The sequence below is a fragment of the Emydura macquarii genome, unplaced genomic scaffold (genome assembly GCF_026122565.2).
Source record: "Emydura macquarii macquarii isolate MOO-44397 ecotype Brisbane River unplaced genomic scaffold, CSIRO-AGI_Emac_v2 contig_3506, whole genome shotgun sequence".
Lineage (NCBI taxonomy): Eukaryota > Metazoa > Chordata > Testudines > Chelidae > Emydura > Emydura macquarii.
The window spans coordinates 9,674,873-9,697,406 of NW_027133643.1; the positions used below are offsets into that span (position 1 = coordinate 9,674,873).

The 22,534-nt window shown below is 41.1% G+C and overlaps 1 protein-coding gene across 3 annotated transcripts in view; it reads right to left on the bottom strand.

Annotated features, from left to right (window-relative positions):
- Positions 1-3,010: 3,010 nt before the first annotated feature.
- The window catches only part of DOCK7 (dedicator of cytokinesis 7), a 144,875-nt gene continuing 125,351 nt past the window's right edge, over positions 3,011-22,534 (bottom strand). For 2 of the 3 annotated variants that reach the window (XM_067535648.1, XM_067535647.1), the window contains 7 exons: positions 13,006-13,140; positions 11,498-11,587; positions 10,490-10,726; positions 8,953-9,096; positions 7,081-7,187; positions 5,823-5,990; positions 3,011-3,998 (listed from right to left, as the gene is read on the bottom strand). In XM_067535648.1, coding sequence (XP_067391749.1) covers positions 3,956-3,998; positions 5,823-5,990; positions 7,081-7,187; positions 8,953-9,096; positions 10,490-10,726; positions 11,498-11,587; positions 13,006-13,140 — 924 coding nt within the window. In that variant the 3' untranslated portion in view covers positions 3,011-3,955. Of the gene's footprint in view, positions 3,999-5,822; positions 5,991-7,080; positions 7,188-8,952; positions 9,097-10,489; positions 10,727-11,497; positions 11,588-13,005; positions 13,141-22,007; positions 22,078-22,534 lie in introns of those variants that run through there. The other variant, XM_067535649.1, reaches the window with a different exon arrangement.

Below are 22,534 nucleotides of genomic sequence, written 5' to 3' on the forward strand. Positions count from 1 at the left end.
GATAGTCTCCCACAGTATTCTCAGCAGCAAGTTAAAGAAGTATGGGTTGGATGAATGGACTATAAAATGGATAGAGAACTGGCTAGATCATCAGGCTCAACGAGTAGTGATCAATGGCTCGATGTCTAGCTGGCAGCCAGTAACAAGCAGAGTGCCCCAGGGGTCGGTCCTGGGGCCAGTTTTGTTCAACATCTTCATTAATGATCTGGAAGATGGGGTAGATTGCACTCTCAGCAAGCTTACAGATGACACTAAGTTAGGGGGAATGGTAGATACCCTGGAAGATAGGGATAGGATACAGAGTGACCTAGACAAATTGGAGGATTGAGCAAAAGAAATCTGATGAGGTTTGACAACGACAAGTGCAGAGTCCTACACTTAGGATGGAAGAATCCCATGCACAGCTACAGCCTGGGGACCAACGAGCTAGGCAGTAGTTCTGCAGAAAAGGGCCTGGGGGTAACAGTGAATAAGAAGCTTGATATGAGTCAGCAGTGTGCCCTGGTTGCCATGAAGGCTAATAGCATATTGTGCTGCATTAGTAGAAGCATTGCCAGCAGATCGAGGGAAGTGATTATTCCCCTCTATTTGGCATTGGTGAGGTCGCATTTGGAGTAGTGTGTCCAGTTTTGGGGCCCCCACTACAAAAATGATGTGGACAAGTTGGAGAGAGTCCAGTGGAGGGCTACAAAAATTATTAGGGAGCTGGAGCACAAGACTTATGAAGAGAGGCTGCGGGAACTAGGCTTGTTTAGTGTGCAAAAGAGAAGAGTGAGGGGTATTTGATAGCAGCCTTTAGCTACCTGAAAGGGGATTCCAGGGAGGATGGAGCTAGGCTGTTCTCAATGGTAGTAGATGACAGAACTACGAGCAATGGTCTCAGGTTACAGTGGGGGAGGTCTAAGTTGGATATTAGGAAAAACTTTTGGTGGTGAAGCACTGGAATGGGTTACCTAGGGAGGTGGTGGAATCTCCATCTTTAGAGGTTTTTTAAGCTGCAGCTTGACAAAGCCCTGGCTGGGATAATTTAGCTGAAGTTAATCCTGCTTTGAGCAGGGGGTTGGACTAGATGACCTCCTGAGGTCCCTTCCAACTCTAATCTTCTATGATTCTAAGGAATTAAAGTTATAAATTGGCCTATGTGTCACAAAAGAGAGACTGATAAAGCTTTAATGAAACTTCTGCAAAGCTAAAATATGCTGCAAGGTGAGTTACGGTGGGGATGGCTGCTGCAAAACAAGGCCCCAGTACCATTCAAACATAACTCATGGGGCAGTGCACACAAGATAAAAATACATTAATAAAACACGCTTCAGCCTTGGAGTGATGTAGGTACTGAGGAACACATTTAAAGGTGGCTTGGTAAATGTACTTGTGCTGATACAAGCTCTTTATTATCTGAATAAGGCTATAATGATTCTTTTTCCAAAAGAAAGAAATTTGGCTCTGCATACCTCTTGACGCCTTCTTACTCCAGAGCAGATATCAACAGAGAGTGGCTGACTTCTTTAGTGTAAGACAAGAATTGTCCAGTCGTGCTAAAAACCAACCTGAGAATAATCCTACCCTGCAAAACTGTCACAATCAAAAAGCCCCTAAATATAAAACATCGCATCACACAATCTTACCACACCTAGGGTAGGGATTGCTCAATTTCAGCCTGCAAATGAAAATGCATTCTTCAAAACTTTGGCCCATAAAGGGATTGCAGCCCTAAAGACTTTCCTTAATATATGTTCTTCAATCAACTGCAGCAACAACAGGATATAGAAACAATAATTTTACATGCAACCGTAACCAATGCTAGATCCAGCTCTTCCATAATTACATGCAACAGCCATAGAAAAACATCTTCAATTTTTGTAAATAATCAAGCAGTTGTCATGATCCTACTGAATTCTGTGAATGAAAAATATTCTCTGGCACAAGCTTGGAACCAAGAATGGGTACAGATCTGTCAGCGGTTTACTGGCCTAAAGCCATTTCTACCATTCCTGAAATGTCAATTTGCAATAGTTGAACAAATGCAGTCTTAAATTACTCAGACAATTATTTCTCTGCAACTGAAAACAAAATAGGCCTGAACTTCTATTTAATTTTACAAAATGTTCCATAAAGTAACTCTCTCACAATTTTAAAATTAATCATCTTTGTGTATGTCATGAATATAAAAACTGTCTGAAAATGGGACAAGTTCTCCAGATTTACACTGACTTGGGTTCCTGGCTTTACATCCATTGTAGTCAGTGGGAGTCTTTCCACTGAATACAGTGGGTTTAAGATCAGGCTGCAAATGGACGACATCCCTTTAGATGTGAAAGTATCACACAGAACATTGTATGTAATGAGTTAATTATTTTGGGGCTATTAATCTTTCCTTCTCGATTCTTAAATATACCTTCAATGTGGGAGAGTTACAGCAATCTCTATATTTAAGTAACCTAACATTTTCCATTATAAAAGGTTCTTGAACCACCATTTTTTGCTGCAGGCCTTTGAAATTAGCTTGGAAAAAATGCCTTAGGTTAGAAGAATGAGTTTTCTTTGGCCACAAAATTCCATTCATCTCTAGCTGAGTTATAAACTGTAAATATCATTACTTCCATTCTATTGTGTTCTTCAGAAAAAGTTTAGCTGTCAAAGTAATCTTCTAAATAGCTGGGCCCACACTGCTGCTAAATTTTTACTAAAAAAAAAAAAGGGGGTGGGGGGAGAGCAGGGCAAAGTACATACAAGAAAACTATGTTAAAAGAAAGTTATTTAGATTTCAAAATCAAGCACTCAAAAGTTAGGGACACAATATCACATACCATTGTTTCCAGAGTACCACACTCTCTCAGTGCATAGGTTGGAAACATAAAGGGACAGAATTAGGGTTGCAGAGACCACCTAAATCTGGTGTTTCCTAACTTTCACTGCTTGATTTAGAAACTTAAATAACTTTCTTTAAAATGTAGTTTTCTTGTATGTAACAAAATGTCAACTGTAATTTCTACTAAGCACAAGTGGCAATTATATATTTGTATATTTTATTTTAACTTATCTTGGAAGAAAATGAAATAAACATTTAAATGTGTTATTAAGAAAATCATCATAAAAAGATGACACAAAGTAATTTTATCTCAAGAACACTGCAATACTAACTATACACACGAGGGGGACTACTTGGGTTTCCTGGTTTCGTAGAAATTACAGTGTAAACAAGACAGTAGCAATACATCTACTTTACCAGTAGTGAAGAAACAGGTTAGAATAAGTGGTAACACATTCCTATGTACAACAAAAAGTCATCTCCTATTTTCTCTTAGGAGGATATGTAAAAGTTATTTTTCCTTGCAGCAGTCCTGATCCCCATCGAAGACACAAAAGCAAGTTAGAGATGATAGTGATCACTGCACTCATTTAAGTAGTGTTGTTTTAAGACTTACCTTTCTCTCTATCCTTCTCAAAGGTGATTAGCGCTGAAGTCCAACACATAGTGAATTAAAGTGTAAACATTCACATATTTAATAGTACCATTGAAATAACCAGCACTACATTAAAAACTATTCAAAAATACATATGCAAATGGTCCTAATATAAATTAAATATATGAATTAAAAAGGAAATAAAGTTAACATTAGATAATGCTATAAATAACGGTAAATGCATTTAGTGTACCTTTGAGTCATAAAAATGCCTTAGAAAACCGGTAAGTTTACAATGTATCACCAATACTTTGCATATCACTGCCATGATTTTTTTTTTTTTTTTAAATCAAAAAGTCTACATTTGACAATTCTGAATAATTTTGGCCACTTAACACTCCAATGTAAGTAAGTAAAATGCGTGTTTCTGTGGTGTCCAAGATGAAGTCCAAGTTTTATTTCTCAATAAAACTTCTTTGATTCCCAACGTTGATAACATGGCTCGCTCTTTTCAATACCTTAAAATTAAGTGCTTTTGAAAAACTTGTTTAGATGTCCATTTTGCGAAGGCTCATTCTGCTGAAGGAATCTCTGAGGGGGGAAAGAAAAAGAGAGGATAAGCTCACATTTTCCACTCTGAATTAAAAAGTCCATGCACTCTATTAAGATGAACAGTGTTTTTCTATATATGATTTAGGTTTGCTATATACTGCAAAAATTGACTTGAATTTTTAAAATGAGTTTGCTTTGGATTTGCTTTTTGAGAACGTTTGAGTGATTATTTTACTGACATAAATATTCATAGATGATGAAATTCAGAGAACAGCACAAGGCCTATGCACCTCTTAAATCCTATTAAAACCCTTCAAATACATTTTAAGTGGGTTTTAAGTGGAAACACAGGAGCTGTGGTAGCCTACACTGGGGGGAAATTTTGCCCAGGCAACACATTTCTATTGTGCATGTGAGAAGACCAAATCTGAAATTCATGTGCGTGAGTATTTGTGACAGAAGGGCTTGTGAGATCATCAAGCCAGGGAACAGAACAGAAACAAAACTATGCGATTTACCCGACCAATCAACAAGAAACTAAGAATAGCTCAAATAATGAATACTCAGAGAATGGTTCATGATCTGTCCACAGAATTAAGAACAAGTGGATTTTTTGCTGCATATCAGTTGTCTTTGGACAGTTATGTACAAACTATTGGTTTTTCCTGTTGCTTTCTACTGCTGAACAAAGTCTAGATAAACAGTAAACTTCAGGGTGTGGGTTATATTCTTTTGAAGTAGTTGCATGTAGCAAGTGTTGTTTTAAAGACAATACAGAAACAAAACGGTGATAATGTACATACAATGAAAGGAACCGTAGCTGGTCTGCTACTTGAATTAATAGGTTAGGCTTCTTTTTCTATGCTTCAATGATATATATTTTTAAAAATATAGACTGGTTGGACATTAGGACCTATTAAGTGTTAGTCTTTAGCACAGTTTTGTGCTATTTCACTGTAACTTGCTACTGGATCATTTCATGAATTATAATGTCATTTGCATCCTCCCTGTCCTAAGAGCCATCGAAGATATACGAATGACAATTAGGAATAAAAGGAATAAAGAGAACGCTAATTTCAGGAATTGCCAACCATGCCACTTCAAGAAAGAAATGTGTTAACAGGAGATACTTAACCACTACCCTGTTCTCAGGATCGTAGATTGAGGCCTGTCTTTTGCAAGGGGTTGCAGTAGTTTTGTGTGGGTGCTTTTTACTCTAAATCCATTGCAGGAACTTATTAAAACTGCATGCAAATTCCACTTACTCAATCATATGTGCACTTGTTAAAATCAGCTCTCATAACTCTAATAGCACAAAGGGCTCCTGACCTACTTGATAAAATAATTAATGACTTTGTTAAAACCCATTGTAGAAGAATGCTTCAGAAAGGTCTTCCAACATGGACAATGTTCACTGGCTTTCTAATGTGAAGCTCTACAATCCCTACTGTGCATCTGCTAAGATACTCACCCCGGGGTTCTTTAGCTACCACTCAAGGGATCATGGGGCTTCACTCCCTGCAATTTTAGGTACAGAACTGACTGGACTTGGAGGAGGAGTGGTCTTGAACCTGTTATGAGGAAGGAGCATCCTAATGGAGTGGGGGAAAGGAGGTCCATACCAGAAGAACATGCAAAGGAAAATTGGCCAGCCAGTGAATTCTGAAGTGCAAGACAGAAGGGGATGGACTCACCTGCATTTCCTCCTGATAGTCCTATGGTAAGGAAAATAGTTTTAAATACTCCCAAGAAAGTCTGCTGTTCCCCATTCCTATGTCCTCTTTATGCCATACCATTCCTGCTGAACATTAATTTCTAACCATTACCCACACTACGTTGAAATAGAGTAAAATTAACATTCACCTGTGGCAAGCAACAGGCAAAACTGCCTTGTACAACTGCGGGATCTTTCTATTTATCAAGGGCTGGAGCGCTTCCTTGAGCCGGTGATAGTTCCTTTCAAGCTCCCGCTGATATTCCTTTTGGTCTGGACCTATCAGGCTTTTGTTTTTGCGTAAGGCATCTTCGCACCTAGAAAACAAAATTTTGTAAAACTCTGGCAGATAACAGGTGGCCTGCTTACTAGATGCCTGTTAATTTATTAAAATGAAAGCATTTCATCTAGTTCTGGCTTGACACTTAATATTCTCTATCCCGTCTTTTGGGTAATAAGGACTCAGCTTATCTGGCTGGTTTCCTTGGGGAGAGGATAGTGAGTCACATTTCCAATCTCCATTTTATTCATAGAGTTGTGATTCATTTTTAATTTTAATTTTTTCTCCTATAACATTTCTCCTCTGTGAGGAGGAATGGAAAGCTTATCTCTATATTCATCTCCATTTTCAGTCCAAGGGGATTTAAAGATGGATGTTTGCATTGCCATCTCTAGGAAAAGATTACCAAGCGGCAGACTATTAAATGTTCACTCTGAACACTAGTATTTTGAATGATGTAAATTAAACAGCGTGTCTAAAAAGAACTGAAAATAACAATGCCACTTTATTTAATGATGAATAATCAGGTTGCTATTGGCTCAGAAGAGGAGGGAATATTGTTATTTCAGTTATTTTCACCAATTGTTTAAATGCTCATGAGATTTATTGCTGGACTGAGACAGCAATTATCTTTACCGACAAGAAAGGAAAAATATAACAGCAGCGCGCACATCCACAGAGAACTCTTGTCAACATGCTTCAAACCAACTGGGAGATGGTCATTCAGTCTCCCAGCCAAATCAACAATTTGCCTTTTCTGTTGACACTATCAATAAAGATATTCATTAGAGCCAATTATTGTAGTGGTTTTTTTGAGATGTGGACACCTGTCCATAAGGAACTCAGCTGAGACCATCAATTCATTTCATATACACACCCATGCCTAATGTCCTCGGCCACTAGACAATAGTAGCTTCCAGAGACTGATGGCACCAAGGAAACAGAAAACACGTTCTTTAAATAGACTTGTTCCTTGAACAGAGCAAATGGTGATTACTGTATCTTTTGCTACATTACAAGCGTATTCTTTTAAAGGCATTGGATACCTCCTTATATTGCTATATCAATTTCCATTTGATGCACTGAAAATAAATGTCTGGGAGGAGTTTGAAACCAATACTCTATACCTTTTTGTGAAGTCTTTGAAACAGAGCCGTAGTTTGTTATGGTGTCTGAAGAGCTTTGGATCATTGGGTATTTCAGACAAGAAAACCTGTGCAACTTCTAATGGTCCCTTTAGGAGTAGAAGAGAAAATAGTAAGTTCTTCTGCACTGCCTGCCATATCCACTGAAAATATTTCTTGCATATAGAAACATTCATAAAATGCAACATTCCCTTAGAGGATGTGTCTTGGTGCATTGTGTCTTCTAAGTCCAGAGTAACCAACTATCTTGACAACTGAAAGTGTCTGTTGTCCTCAAGATAATTTTTAAAGTGTGATTCTGCTTTTGGAAGGGAATTGTAAAATACATGAGCTTCCACATTTATTTTTTCTCAAGGGCTTCTAGATCAAATGTGCTCAGTTGTCAAGTAAACAGATGTTTAACACTGCAAACTGAACCAGTAGATGTTTGCCAGCTCTGCAAAATGAACCTAGGATCTGAAACTCAAATTATAATTTTTCTGGCTTGTGCATTAGTAAAGATTCTGCAAGCAAAAATCTTCCCTCATCTTTTACGTGTGTAACTGTATTACTTGCAATTTTCCATTGATAATGCGGAAATCAAAATACAATCCAGTTCACTCACTCTCAGCTTTGGTGGCCCTGTAGGACTAACCAGAGTGAGAAGTAGCCATGCTTATTTTTATCAAAAAAGCAAGCAGATATAATTCTGGATACTAACAAGCAGCAGGTCAGCTGACTAAGATGGGCCAGTTTTACTTAGTCACTGAATTGATCATAACTACACTTTCAATGATTGCCACACATCACAAAATCACTGATAGCAACTAGTCAGGAATCAACATCAAATCAATCTCGCATCTGCTGTCTGGGCTGCAATCTTACTGCAGAGGAAGGAACATTCGCCAAATCCATCATTTTGAGTGAGGTACAGTAAACCTAATATTTACCACCTCACAGAAATATCCAAAAAGCCCATTGGGTGTCCAGTAACTTCATTCAATTGTTTTTGCCATCACATTGAGCAGTGTTTCTCAACCTTTTTGATATGAGGGACCAGCTTCTTATACTGTGTCAGGGAGATCTCAGGGACTGGTGCCGGTCCATGGACCGGTCATTGAGAAACACTGACACAGAGCATTTGCACAGGAGAAAAATGTTTCTGGCAGCAATTGTATTAGAAGTGCCCCATTTATAGTATACTTGGTTTTTATTCATAGCATTGAAACTATTTTCCACTCACAGCTGACTCTATGTTGCTGAGGTACTTTAGTGCTATGTTCCCTCAACTTTACAGAAAATAAAATCTCTTTATAACCTCAGGATTTTCACTTCTCCCCTGCTAAGACTATCCCTACTGCCAAAAGTGTCCAGTCTTTGCAACACAAAGGGTCGCAGTGGCAATTTGCCAGGATCACAATACTGCCTCTCATTTGTATATAACGCAATTTTAAAAACAAAACTATAATTACTATTTACAGAGAACGAGCAATACGCTCAGCCCTGTGCAAAGCACAAAGGAAGGTACCAACACAGTAACCACTTCCACTTAGGTCTTCCTCAATAGATGAAGAGAAATTGTATGTTGTTTGCATGCACCAGCAATATAACCCGTCAGTTGATCTGCTCTGTCCACTTCCTGCAGCGACCAAACTTCTGATTGCTTGATACTTTCATTGGTTCTTTAATTGTGCTATTAGCTGTCAAGTATGTTTCTAAAGTGATTTATGCACATATTAAAAATTAAATGAAAAAAATCCAGACAAAAGCAGTTTTCAATTACACAACTTTAGCTTCCACCAAACTTGCACATCCAACTAAGTGAGTAATATGCAATACCCAAGTGTATTTAAAGCAGGATAAAGTGATTCTCACCTGATTTACCGTTGTACCTACTGAACCTTGCAGCACCATCTGGAGCATCTTTGGGTCTGCTGGATCTTGATGAGTTGCAAAAGCTAATTCCTGTGTTTTTTTCTGCATGTCCTCTATGGCAACTTCAATGGGTGTCAAAATTATCTACAGAGACAAACATTAGCCAGAAATATGTGGACTGTATTTTTTTTTTTTTTTACTATGTCCAAGATTTTCAAAAAGAGGCACCTAAAACTAGGTTCCCAGGGTGGGATTTTCAAAGCACCTATGTGAATTGGGAGCATAAATCCCCTTAGAAGTCAACAGGACTGGTGTTCTGAAGTCACTTTGGTGCTTTTGAAAATCCCACCTCTGAATCTTCATTTAGGGTCCTAAATAAGCGATTGGATTTTCAGAAGTGCTCCTGTGGTTGTGTGCTCAGAGCTTTTAAAAATTAGGTCACTTATGCCCCTAATCCAGGGAACAGGGCAGTGTGTTGCAACCCATAGTGTTCAATCAACCCACATGCAAGAAGTTGCAGGATTACAGCCTTATTCAGGTACCCAAATCTGTATTTAGAACCCTGGCTATAGGTTCCTGTAGTGAAAAATCATGTCTTAAATTAAAATGGGTTTGCCACTACAGCCAGGAGACATGTTGGGGACAATTCTTTCCATTAATGGGAAGTTCCTGAAATAAGTGAGGGAGATAACCCAGTGTAAAAGAGGTGGAGCACACGTTGCTGTAGCAAAAGGGCAGAGATATAAGTCATGCTGCTACATCGCAGACTCAGAGCCTGTCTACATATGCAGGCTTATTCAAGTTCAACTTCACGTGTGATTTTAAACCAATTCAAAAGACTGTGCGGACACACTTATTTTGCTTTAGGTCAGCCTTATTTTGGTTTAGTTTAAATTGATTAGGAACAGATTTAAGCTAAAGCAAAATGAACCATTCTTAAATCAAAATAAAGAGTGTCCATGTAAGAGTTTTCAAGGTTTATGTCTGAGTATAGACAAGGCCTCAGATATACTAAGGTTTAGTACTGAAATACTCACAAGGAACAGAAACAGCTGAGTCTGACCTCCTCAACTGTATGATGTAACCACAACTATTAAACTTGTAGTAATTGGCTCTGTCATTTGGGATGCCACAACAAAGACTCTGGCTTTGAAGGGCAGTCGCTCCTCCTTTAGATTCAATATATGCAGCTGTGCTTTCTGGAGCGCACAAATGCCGATAAAGCGGATGATCTGCTAGTGAGAACGAGTAAATCTGACGTCCAACAGGCTAAAGTTTCATTCTTTATCCCCTGCAAATTGTTCCAGTAAGAACCCCTTTGTAAATGTTTTAATAAAGCAAATAACTAAAATTACCTATCTTTGTCTGCAGCAGCCTGGCCTGCCTTACAGAGCTCACTGTGCACAACACAGGAGAGGCTGATAATCTTATTGTCACACAGCATATTAGACTTCTTATTGTGACAGAACAATGCATTCCCCCCACCACCACTTGACGCTGGTCGGGATTTATAATATACCCAATGCACAGGTCTCACCTCTTCTTTGTGACTGACATTTATTCTGGTCTTAATGTAAGGGAAAGCATGGGAGGTCGTCAAGATCGTCTTCCGCTTGAACTGTTCATGCAGCTCCCCATGAGCACGTCCGTCCAGGGTAAAGGGCGTGCAGTACATGAAACGCCGCAGGTTGTAGTTTTTGTCAAAATAGGTAATCCTGTCCTTCATCTCGTATGTGTCAAAGTAGGGTTCCACATAGGTTATCTGAATGTAGGCCTGGAACAGAGAAAACAGTTTTCAGATAACAAAACCCAATGCAGAGGGCGATAAATTCTGCTTTTTTCCATTTAGCTGCACAATAACCAGTCTCACCTTTAAGAAACAGGACTATTTTTTACTCTCCACTCTTTGGAGTGCCTCCTATGGACCTCACTCGCTTTTTGCTCTGTCCTTACCCAAACAAAGCTCCCACTGGCTACTGGTGAAAACTGGGCATGCTCAGCAACTTGTGAGGAGGGGGAAACGTAGCTCCTCCCCTTCACCATGGGTGGGTCTCTTCCCCATCTGTGCAGAAGGGGGCTCAGCCTTATCTGCAGCACTATTCCCTACTTCCCTATGACACCTCTCTGCTGGTCCAGGACTCTGGAGGAAGGAGTGGGCAAGCCAGAAGATGGAGGCAAGGAATATTGCACCACACCTTGCACACAGCAGAGATTATGAGGAACAGACAATCCAACATGAAGCTGCATTATCTTTTTCTTTGAGCTCTCACTGCTGTAGAGATTTCAGAAGGCTCTTGCTTCCCACAGATCTCCCCAGGATCCACAGAGCCAGGAGGCATGTTCTGCAGCCTATTCGTCATTCTTCTGAGAGAACAATGGTGTGGGTGGCATCTCCACACAGGGATCCTCCTGGGTTTGCCACCTGTCAGCCCCCTCCTGGAAATTCCATTGCAGAAGAGGCTGTATTCAGGCCCAGGATTTTGCCTTTTGTGTTTTAAATACTCAGAAATGGCTTAAACTCGACAGTTGTACTTTGCATTCTTACCTTGTTAGGATCTAGTTTGCATTTGTCTACAGGGTTAGAGTCCTTAATCACTTCAACCACATCTTCACCAAATCGCTCTCCGTAAAATCCCTGAAATCAAGAACACTGTGTTGAAAGACCATATCTATTTCTGTAATCAGAGCAAGGGGATTGGAAAGATCAGGCCAAATTCAGCACAGGTGCAACTCCAATTGCCTTCCATGCAAGCTGTGCCAGGGCTGAATCTGATCAGCTGAACTTGGAGAATTAATCAATTGTGTTCTTGGGGTTACAGCACAAAAACTGGAAGCCAAGATGGCTCTAAGTCCTTCCAGTCTCATATACTGACAACTCATCGGGCCTCTTTGTGAATCTGCCAACGCAGCTGAACACGGGGCACCACACAGGATCTTTCTGAAAACCAGATGGGGCATTAGAATTAGGATATGCGGGCTTGAATAAATGACGTGTGGGATGGGGGAAATCCAAATATCAAGATTCTAATCTCAGTTATACAATTTTAATTCTGAAGCAGCTCCACTGATTTCAATTGAGTTACAGCATCAGGGTAACTGAGATCAGAAACTGGCCCTGTACATGCCCCATTTAATCAGAGAAGGTACACTGATAAGTGAAACAAAACTTTACAGGCTACATTTTCCGGTTATTTTAGGGGCCTGATTTTTTGGGGGGCAAGGAGTAGGGAGAGGAAAAGGGAGGCTCATTGCTTTCTGAAAGGCCCCTATAAATTTCCTCAAGTTTTTCCCAGAGCAAAGATTACTACCTTTATACTAACTGGTCTGATTCAATCTCCAAAAGCATTTCCTCAGTATATGGAAGAAATCCTATCAAGCCAAACTAATATCTCCTTTATGCACTCTCACTAAGGGGGAAAAGATAATCAACGCCCGGTTACAGTGGAGAAATGAAACAGAGGGGCTGTGCGGGCAGACAGGTGAGATCCTAAAATGAAATAAGAGAAAGGGGGAAATGTTAATGCAGAAAAAGGACAAAGAAGGCTCAAGAGGAATGACTGTAATAACTGTATTAGTGAAGGCTAGCTGCACTGACAAATATGAATGCAATACAATACACTGTGAACATGGAAGTGATGTATTGAGTCTCGGCCTCTGGTTGCTGGATTGACTGTGTCAAGTTATTTGTTGTTTCTGAGGAAGACGCAGGGAGGCCATGCCAGTCCCTCCTATGTAGAGAGGGGGTCAGTGGTGGGAGGGGGATGTGCTGAAGCCATTGCATACTCTGACCGTTCTTAGCAGCAGAGGTTGGGGTGATCGGGAGGACTGGGGTGACTGAGCACAGCTTATGTTGTGCAGGAGGCTGTTCTGGTCCCTAGAACCGCCCAGAATCAGGCTCTAAGAGGCACAGCACAAAATTTCACCCACTGCCGAGCGGTTTCACTCTAGCAATTGTTATTTCAGCCACTACCTACATTTCATGATAAAAATCCAGCTTTCAATCAGCTTTTCAAATATCCAGAGGGAATTTTAGGTCTCCCGCAACAATCTCACCTCTAGTCTATGGGAAATTTCGGCTAGCTTTGTTATCGCCGGCTCCTTGTAAACAAACTCTTGTTCATCCAAGTCTCCAAATTTAGTCCCGTAAAAACCAACCCGGAAGTATGTACCAAACATCCGCTTTCCATCCTACGTTTGGAGAGACAAAACGCAGGTCAATATAAAGACAGGTCCGAGGTCCACGTAGGTTGTCAACTTGCGTGTTTGCAAATTCACTTCTGACTTTGAATTGCAAACGCCATGTTGAAGGTGAACTCAAAACTAATATCAAATCAAAGTTACTGGAGATGATTATGGGTCTGATCCTGCAATGAGTTCCCTCCCCTCTCTCCTTCCCCCCACCCCCTCCGCGGTAGGACCCCTATTGATTTGGGGCACAGCCATCACTCAGGCAGAACTCACTGCAAGATTCTGAGCTCCACTGAACTCAGTGGCAGCTGTGCAGACATACATCAGCTGATTACTTGGCCCTAGGTTTAAATGAAATCAAGCTAAGGTCCTGATCCTGCAATTTGTAATGAACAAGCAAGCAGACTGCTGCACCTCTACACAGTCCCATTAAAATCTAAGTGGCTCTATGTCAGAGGCATCTGTCCATGCACAATTACCTGCGGGATCAGGGCTTAAGTCAAGATCATTGTATACTGTGATTTTAAATAAAGCCCCAAAATTTAAAAAGGATTTTGCTTATTTTTTTAAACATTGACTGAAACACTTTAATTCTTCTAGGATAAACTATAGGGCCAAAGTCACTCCTAGTGGAAGCAGCTGCAACTCCACTGGCTTCCATGCACTTGCTCCCATTTAAACCCGTGGTGAATTTGGTCCGCAGAATGTAAGAGCCTTGACAAACTAAAACACACAGGGCTTTTTTCAGAAAAGTCACATGTTTAAAAAGTGAGACTGGAAGATCAGAAGAAACATCATTAAAAAAAAAATAAAAATCAGACCTTTGCTTTTGTTAAGGACCAGAACAAGTCACACCGCATGCAGAAACCATACATGCTTTTTAGAAAGGACCGCCTACATGTTCACCTTTACTCTCACGGCAAAGCATGAGGTAGAACAGAATGCGTTATAATTCTCAATCTCAGTGCTTGGGTGGCACTATGAATGTCCAGGCAGAAGTATGGGATTTGTGTTCAATAGTTTGCGGTGCTATGTCGCAAAGCATTTTTGGTGACATTTGACTACTTCTTGGGATTGGTACAGTTCTGAAACAACCACTTCTGCTGTACGTGGATCTTTTGTGGTGATGGGAGAATAGTCTGGACAGCAAGAAGGATACAAAACTGATAAGATAAAAAGAATTTGATCAGAGGAAAGTTTTCAGATATCTGATGGGAGTTGTCCATCCTGATTTTAAATAATACAATTGTAATTAAGATGCATTTTCTTCATTTCAATTACTATATTTCTTTGTAATGAAAATACATGACTGTTTTAGAGCCATATTATCCCTCTGCGTTGGTGGGTGGACAGAATAAAAAGCAGGCAAACTAGAAGGGGTGGAAATGCCATTCGCACAGCATCATACCCCCCAGCCCAACCGAACACTTCTAGGAGTGGCAGCTGCTGAGCCCCTCAGTGCAAGAAGCTGCAGCACAGGGAGTTCCCTACACTTATAGCAGGAAGTGGTTTTATGCAGGTCTTGTGAATTTCTTGTGTCATTTCCCTGCACAGAACGGCCAGCTGGGCAGCCTGAATACCTAGCTCTCTGCAGTTTGTGTACCAGCAAGGCCATGCACAGGAGAGAACCCTCAGAGAACAGGAGTTTTGTCTATTTCCATACTCCCCTATGTCACGAGAACAGAGTAGAAAGGAAGAACTGGAATATGGCACAGCATATGCTTGAGGTGCCTGCCCATGGCTGAAAAGAAGCCTCTGATTTGTTGTTGATGAGTCACATGCTGGCCTTGTTACAGGGAAGTTGATAGAGGAAAACAGCCAAGTCCAGGGTATAATTTTAAGCAAGTGAGGAGTCACACTGGGCCCAGCTTCACACGTGCTTAAATGCTTTGCTGGATTAGTACCTTAACGGATGATGGTATTTTAATAAAAGTATTGGAGGCAACATTTGGGGACCATCAACATTCACTGCATCCACATCTCAGCTACCCCTTATTTCAGACCTGTACCTCCTCCCATCCCACTCAGTCTTGGTGTACCTTACTCTAACTTACCACCATCAGACTGACTCACGAAACCAAGGCTATGGACAATGTTATCTATGCTAAAGAAACCCATCATCATTTCCAGCCCACTGTGCTATTTGTTTTCTTTTTTTGATTAGCAATATTTTAAGATAGAGTGCACATACGTAGCATCAGAGGATCTCAAAGCACTTTACAAAGAATAATTATTTCCAGTTTGCAGATGGGGAACTGAAACACAGAGATATCCCATGCTGTCCCCAATGTTACACAGTCGCTGATCCTGTACTACCTACAAGTCAATGGGAATTTTGCCACTGACTGATGAGCACATGATCAGGCCCACAGCAAATAAAGAACACAGTTCAGGTCTCTTAATTCCTAGTGCCCTTCTCTATCCACTAGACCCTGCTGCCTTCCTTTTTGGGCCTTTGACCCAGGCAACAAGCCTGATCCTGCTCCCATGGAAATAAGTGGGATTTTTGCTATGGATTTGCACTCATCAGGATTGGGTCATATATCTCATCTAACTGGGCCTTGGCAGGTTGAGAGGCAAGCCCTGTATCCTTTAGCCTTAATGGTACAAAGCACTACTACAAATACGTTTTTAAAAGTTACTACAAGTCTCCACTGATGGCAATTCCAATGAGCGCCTCCTGAAAGTCCCTAGGCACCCAGTGTAACAAACTCAGCTCAGTTGGATTGGAAGGGACTTCGCACCTTCCAAGAAGTGCTCACTTCTGCACAGGATTGGTCCCTGATTGTCTAAAATGCTGAGCACGTCCACGGAGGTGCAGAGTGGCCCAAGCTCCTACTGTGCTCAGTTCCCCAAAAAGTCATCTCTAAAGATAGCTGGGCTCAGTAGTCTCCAAACAGAATGAAGGGTTTGGTTGTGATACAAAAGGAATACGGGCTTCATCAGTGCAATATATTGTTTTTAAAAACATAACACTGCCAAAGCAACTGTTGCTTAAAATAAAATGTGAAAATCCTCCCAGTATGTGTTTCTAAGCACCCACCCTAGCATCAGGAAGAAATTAAAACACCTGGATTTCTTCAAAATCCAGGGCCAAACCACCTGAATGCTACTCACTCTGAGAGTCTGTCCCAATAGGAAAGGAGACAAAAATGGCTTCAAGCCACCTCTGTGATTCCTGATCTTGGAGTTGTCAGGTGCCAACCTGGTCCTTGACACAAGTTAGAGCAGACTTCAGGCTGCTCTACTGTGTGTAAATTCCCAACAGCCTCATGGGTCACAGCAAGGGATCTGGGGGATAGAGGGGTTCCCTTGCCATACCCTTCTTCACCAAGCCATGCCACCTCCCCACACCAACCAAGGATTCCCCTAAAATAGAGGGGATTCTCACCTGGCCAGCTTTTCCTGCTTTAGGGCTGCTTTGTGTTGTTGGAGTGGAGCAAATAAGCCTTAATTTAGGGGCAAAGGGTGGCTAATGAAGCACTGTGCCAAGACATATGTTTGCAGAATCGGGCCCTTAGACTGTAAATTCTTGGGGCATGGACATAGATAATAGATAATTTGTTAAGCACTATGCACATCTATGTTGCAATGCAAACAACAACAACTAGGTAAAGAAAACATTGGCTGTTCATTGTTGTAAATTAATGAAGCTTTATGGGGAAATGTACTGAACCCACATAGAACCAGAGTGATTAGGTGGTGTGTACGTGTCCAGGTACATACATATATACAGGGCACTGATTGCAAAGGCAAAATCCACCTCCCCATTCTGCAGCCAGGGTGGGGGTATTAGTACAGCCTCACACCACATGCATACACCAAGTCCATTTGCAGTGACTTCTTGTGACAATGCACATCGTTTTAAGCCAGAAACCAAGTCACTGAAGCTGAAACTGACTCCCGAAAATGATCCTAGTGAGACGATGTGAACAGCAGGCTGTTCTTTATGATCCCTACTCTGTTGATATGGCTGGCAGTGTTGCCTTGCGCATTAGCCTTTCACCTCTGGAGTCCTGAGTTGCAGCTCCCTATTTGTCCAAATCAAAAAAACCGCCACGCGATATGGCGCATTCCAACTCAAGTGGCATCTGGGAGACTCCAAACCAGAAAAGCAGGGATGTTACAGGGCAGAACTGAAGAGCGCAGGCGGAGCTTCCACGGCACCGTTCTGCAGTATGTGAGATTTTCACTCCCGTCCTGGGCTCCGGGGGCCTTGTTTTACACTCTGCTGCCCTGGGGGTTTGCGTTACAACAAAGACAGTCGCACAGTTCAGTAACGTGCTTCAAAGAAGGACTGAGCCAGTGCTAGTCCATTGGGGGCCCTAAGCAGGAATATTTCTGCCCCCCCAACACAAACTAATCATTACTAGGGAGCCCCCTTGGGGCCCTAAGCAATTGCTTAGTCTGCTTATGCCTAGTGCCAGCTCTGGATTGATCCCATCTACACAGGCAAGACAATCATTTTCAGACACTATTTTGTCCTAAAAAGATGGTCTGGTGGGGATGGTTCGCCTATGTGGACATACTGTTTTTTCTCCCTTCCATAAGCGCCCATTTCAGGCACAATCCACATAATTAAAATGTCTTAAATGAGTGAGAATTTCGACAACATTTTGCTCCTGGGCAGCTGGGGTAGGATTTCTTTAAGGGTTAACTAACATGGTAGGAGAGCGTACAGCAGAAGCTGTGGATCCACCGAGGCTGACATGTATGCGAACCACATAGCTGAGCTGCCCAACATGCTAAACTACCAACTTCATCCTCCTTTATCACCATAAAAAAGCAGGTTTTCCTGATAAAAACAATGAAACATTTCCCGAAAGCCTCCTGTCAGCTGTAACCGTTTGTGATCTCTAAATCTGTGCTGCCGTTATGTCACGTCCACGTTAAAGCCATTTTCAGCTTTGGGAGGTCAGGTTTGCTAAGTTGGCACAAGATCACTGACAAACAAAGGACAGAGAGCAAAGGAGAAGGAAACATTTTCAATGCGTATTTGGGTTTTCAAAGGAACCTGAGGGAGTTATGGTGCCCAAATCCCACTGAATTTCAGCCCTAACGTCTGTGTCCCTGTTCTCATCAATGAAATGCATAGCTGCCAGCTTTTGTGCAGCTCTGTGTATAACAAGACATGCAAATTATTTGAAAATATGCAAATTAGCTAATTAAATGTGCATATTTGCAAACACCTTGTATATGTATTAAATTTCCGTTAACGACCAATACACCCTTACCCCAAGGACTGGTGGGGACAGGACATGGAACTGCACAAAATTTGGCAGCTGTGGTGGTAGGTGGGTGTTGACAGGAGTCTGGGGAATAGGTGGGTACTATCTGGGTGGAATGGGGAAGCCACAGGGGTATCTTGGGGCTGTTGGAGTGGCTGGGCAGGTGGAGGTGGCTGGGAGAAGCTCTGGGGTAGCTAAGGGAAGTGGGTTTGGTGGGAAAGTCTCAGAGGTAGCTGAATAGCTTGAGGGAGAAGCTGGGGGTTGCTGAGTTTGTGGGGTGGCTTTTGAGAGGGGGTACAGTGTGGAAAAATGAGGGCAGATGGGTGAAGTGGAGGTTGGAATCTGTCAGGAGTGGGCTGGTTGCTTGCCAGATATTGGGGAGATCTGGCGCCAGTACTGGGTCCCTTCGCCCTCAATGCTATTTACTGCTTCCAACCACCACCACCGCTTCCCGGATGCTCTTTCCCTGCTCAAATCCAGTAAGGGGTGCAGCGAGAGGGCGTCTGCTTGGCTGCCAGCTCAGTATGAGCATTCAGGCACAACAAACTACCCCTGATGCAGACACAAATGAGTATCTGCATCTGCAAACCAGACAGCTGGGTGCACACCGCACCCCATGGGCAAACGCTCATGTGCTATTTTTATCCTTTACATGCTTTTAGTAACTGTGAGCCTCCTGGAATTGGGGAAAGCCTGGCTGGAAAAGACCTCAGGGCTTTTGCTTGTGTTAAACTGGTGTTTGCTCGAGTTACCGTAACTAGGAGCAAAGTGAGCCAGGCAGGCCAGGGTTGACTGCTGAGTCAGAGGCAGTTAACATGCAGATTTGGGATTAATCAACTCAAATCATTCTAGCCTCTGCCTACTGGTGTTATGCAATGAGGAGGTAGTTCCCTTTGAATTTCACAGACTAATGGGAGAAAGGTGGCTCTTCAAGATGTTTGTTGACTGGGCAAGATTGAAGAAAAAACGTCAGCCTAGGGCATACTCAAATGTACCTCAGTAGCATCAGAAGTGAAACAAAGAATTGAATTCCATGGCTAGTCTGCTGGCAATGGGCTAGATGATAACATAACATAATTGTGTTATAAGTATGTGGTGGCTCTAATTTTTGCCTGGATTTTCCTGTAGAAATTAAATCAATTCCAAAGGCCCTGTAAACACAGTATTGAAAACAAAACAAGTAATTTAAAAATACTCCATGGCCTTGTTTCTGAAGAGAGCTAAAAATGCAGTTATGAGGGAGAAATTATTAACAAAGCATTTTCTCGCCTATTATTTCAAGAAAAATAATAGGTCTTTGGGAGAAGAAGAGAATGAAGGTGAACACTGAATAGCCATTACAGAACTGGCAGAGCAGATAACAGCCACCATGATTTATGAAGGGTTCATGATTTGTTATTATGCATGGTAAATACCTTTCAAAATTGCTGGGAATAAAGTTTTAGAGTTATCTCTTGCACACACACCAAAAGCTTTGCCAACTAGATTTAACTGATCAAAGGGGTTGATAAATTAGACACAGCAGGGGACCAGCTAGTGGCCCTGTAGACAACAAGGTAGCCTGGCATAAATGGAGGCAGAACTGGCCCAAAACAGGGTCTGAGCAAAAATAACTCCTTCCAACATGTTAGAGAGGGAGTTGATAACCCTAAATACCATTGTTATGGCGTTTTACATTTCCTTGCTGATTTTAATCCAATGTATGAAGTCTTTAAAACAGTCTTGCCAACTCTTAAAGTCTTGCAATATTTGGTGGTTTTCTTAAAGCTTCAGCTTCTGGAGTTTTGTGATTAGTTAGATGGGAATCTCAGATGGCTTTGTTTTAAACCTTCATGGCTGCAGTGAAAAGCAAGAGAAGGTGAATCCTAATGGTTCAAAAACCAGAAGGGAAATAAAAAAAGATGCAATTAAAGAAAACCCGATGATTTTTAAGCAAAATCTCATACACGTATTGAGACCAGACTCCTGATTTTGGAACACTTGAGTTGGCAATACTGCTTTCCCAGCGACATGCTGTGTGAATCCTTTAGTTGGCATTGCTCTTTGGTAAAACGAAAATATTGAGGTCTCCACAGAATAAAAGAAAAAAAAATCCACAAAGTAGGAACTTACCACAACAGACAATAGTAAAAGTGGGGAGTAGGGTCAGCAACCAGGGCGATAGAGGAGAAAACAGAAAGTATTTTAATTAGGGAAATTCCAAAAAACAAACAAGCAGCAATTGGCAGCAAATAAATAAATTTTTTTAAAAAGGTGAGCCTCAATTAAAGTATTTTTAAAAATAAGGAAAAAAGAAAAACATGCAACAAACTTGAAGGCTATGAAGCAAACAGCTCAGCAAAAGGTGGCAACGAAAGTGCACAACAGCAGACAAGAACATAAACCATGGGTGTGTTTTACCATGCAATAAAACAAGACTGGATGATGTTAAAATCATAACCAATGACAGGGGATACTTCAGGGGTCGATTTAGCATCACGAAGATTGATCAAAATAGATGCTCACAGGCTTTCCTTACTCATTGGAATTGAGCATACGTAACTTACAGTTCTGTGATACAAACACTGGATCATTGGGTCACTTCATCTACTGGGACTTGTCACAGTAAAAACCAAGCGATTTACAAGGTGAGTTCTTCTACATCAGAGATTACAAGTAAGGTACTGAAAATTTTAATTCTTGGCAGGCCAGAATGAGACATGAAGTTTAGGTATCTGGCCAAAACTCTAGATGTAATAGAGACTATGTAGGACCTCTTATATAGGATCCAACTCAGGAAAGCATGTGCTTACTTGATTTCCTGAAACAAAGTCTTAAAATACTGAACAATCTTGATAGTAAGAGTGAACCAGACTGAGTTGCTTGATTCAAAGAAAAGCAGAAGCAGATATCAGTGCTTGAAAAGCTCTTTTGGGAATGGAGGGAAAATCTCTAGGAGTATAGTTACAAAATGCTTTAAAAAAATCTTCTTAAACCATTAAAAGTTTGATATATAAGAGCAAAAATGCAAACACAAGCAGCTGAACTATGAACTGATTAATCAAAATCACAGTCAATTAGTCTGTGTGAGAGATCTAGTGGACACTGTTTTTAATCCAAATGAGTTTCTCTCATGGTAGATATTGTCGAAATGCAAGCAGACAGCCTCTGCTAAAACTAAAGCAGCAGAACAAAATCTCAGGCATTAAAAGAATTGAGCTATTTTACTCCTATCCAAAAATATGCATAAAAATGTATTCAGCATTTGTTAATTACCAAGATTAAGTGGCTCTAGGATAAGCTAATGTCTGCTTTACCATTACAGGTTTCACTTTTGACGCCTCTGAGCATAATCACTTAAATCGACCCCTGTGGGTGGGGTGAAAATATGGTATGAAGAGATGATATTCTGTGTCAATGCTGATGAGAAGAATTATAAACAAAATATAAAAACAAACTAGAGATGATACAGTGGCTCATTCACCAAAGAACCTCATTAGTGGAACACACTGGCATCCATGCACTACCTACAGCTTCTTAGGAAGAGTTTCCTATAACTACAACAACCGCTTTATTGATATTTCTTTGGTTAATGAATTCAGTTTTACAGCAGACAGCAACAGAAATGCCCACCACTAGCACATGTGGGCAAAGCATTGGCATGAGTCATCTGATCAATCTATTAGTGTTCTTTACTAACTAAAATATTACCTACCTCCCAGCCAGTACTCTGTGTAATAAAAAGTAAAAAGGGCATGTCACAGAAACAAAAAAAATATGTTTCAAAGGCCAAAACATGACCATTAATGTAAAGTATTATTAACTTGAAATGGTCTCAATGAGTACAAGTTACCAGGCACCTAGAGTGGCCTATTGCTTCCTTTGGCTGAGAAGGACGTTAAATGATTGATTAGGGGGAGATCAACCACTTTTTTGTCCTTTATTAGTCTGTATATCATGTCTGGTTTATATCAGCAATTCTGACACAGCCATGATGTGAGTTATAATGTGGAGAGAGCAGGGTCAGATCCTCAGCTGGTCTAAATAAGCATAGTCGATGGAACTATACCAATATGCATCCATTGACGAGCTGGCCCAGCTTATACTTTTGTATAAGTGTAATTAAACCAACTGTCAAACAACATACCCAGTCCATGTGAGGGCTCCATGCTAAACCGTCCTATTGG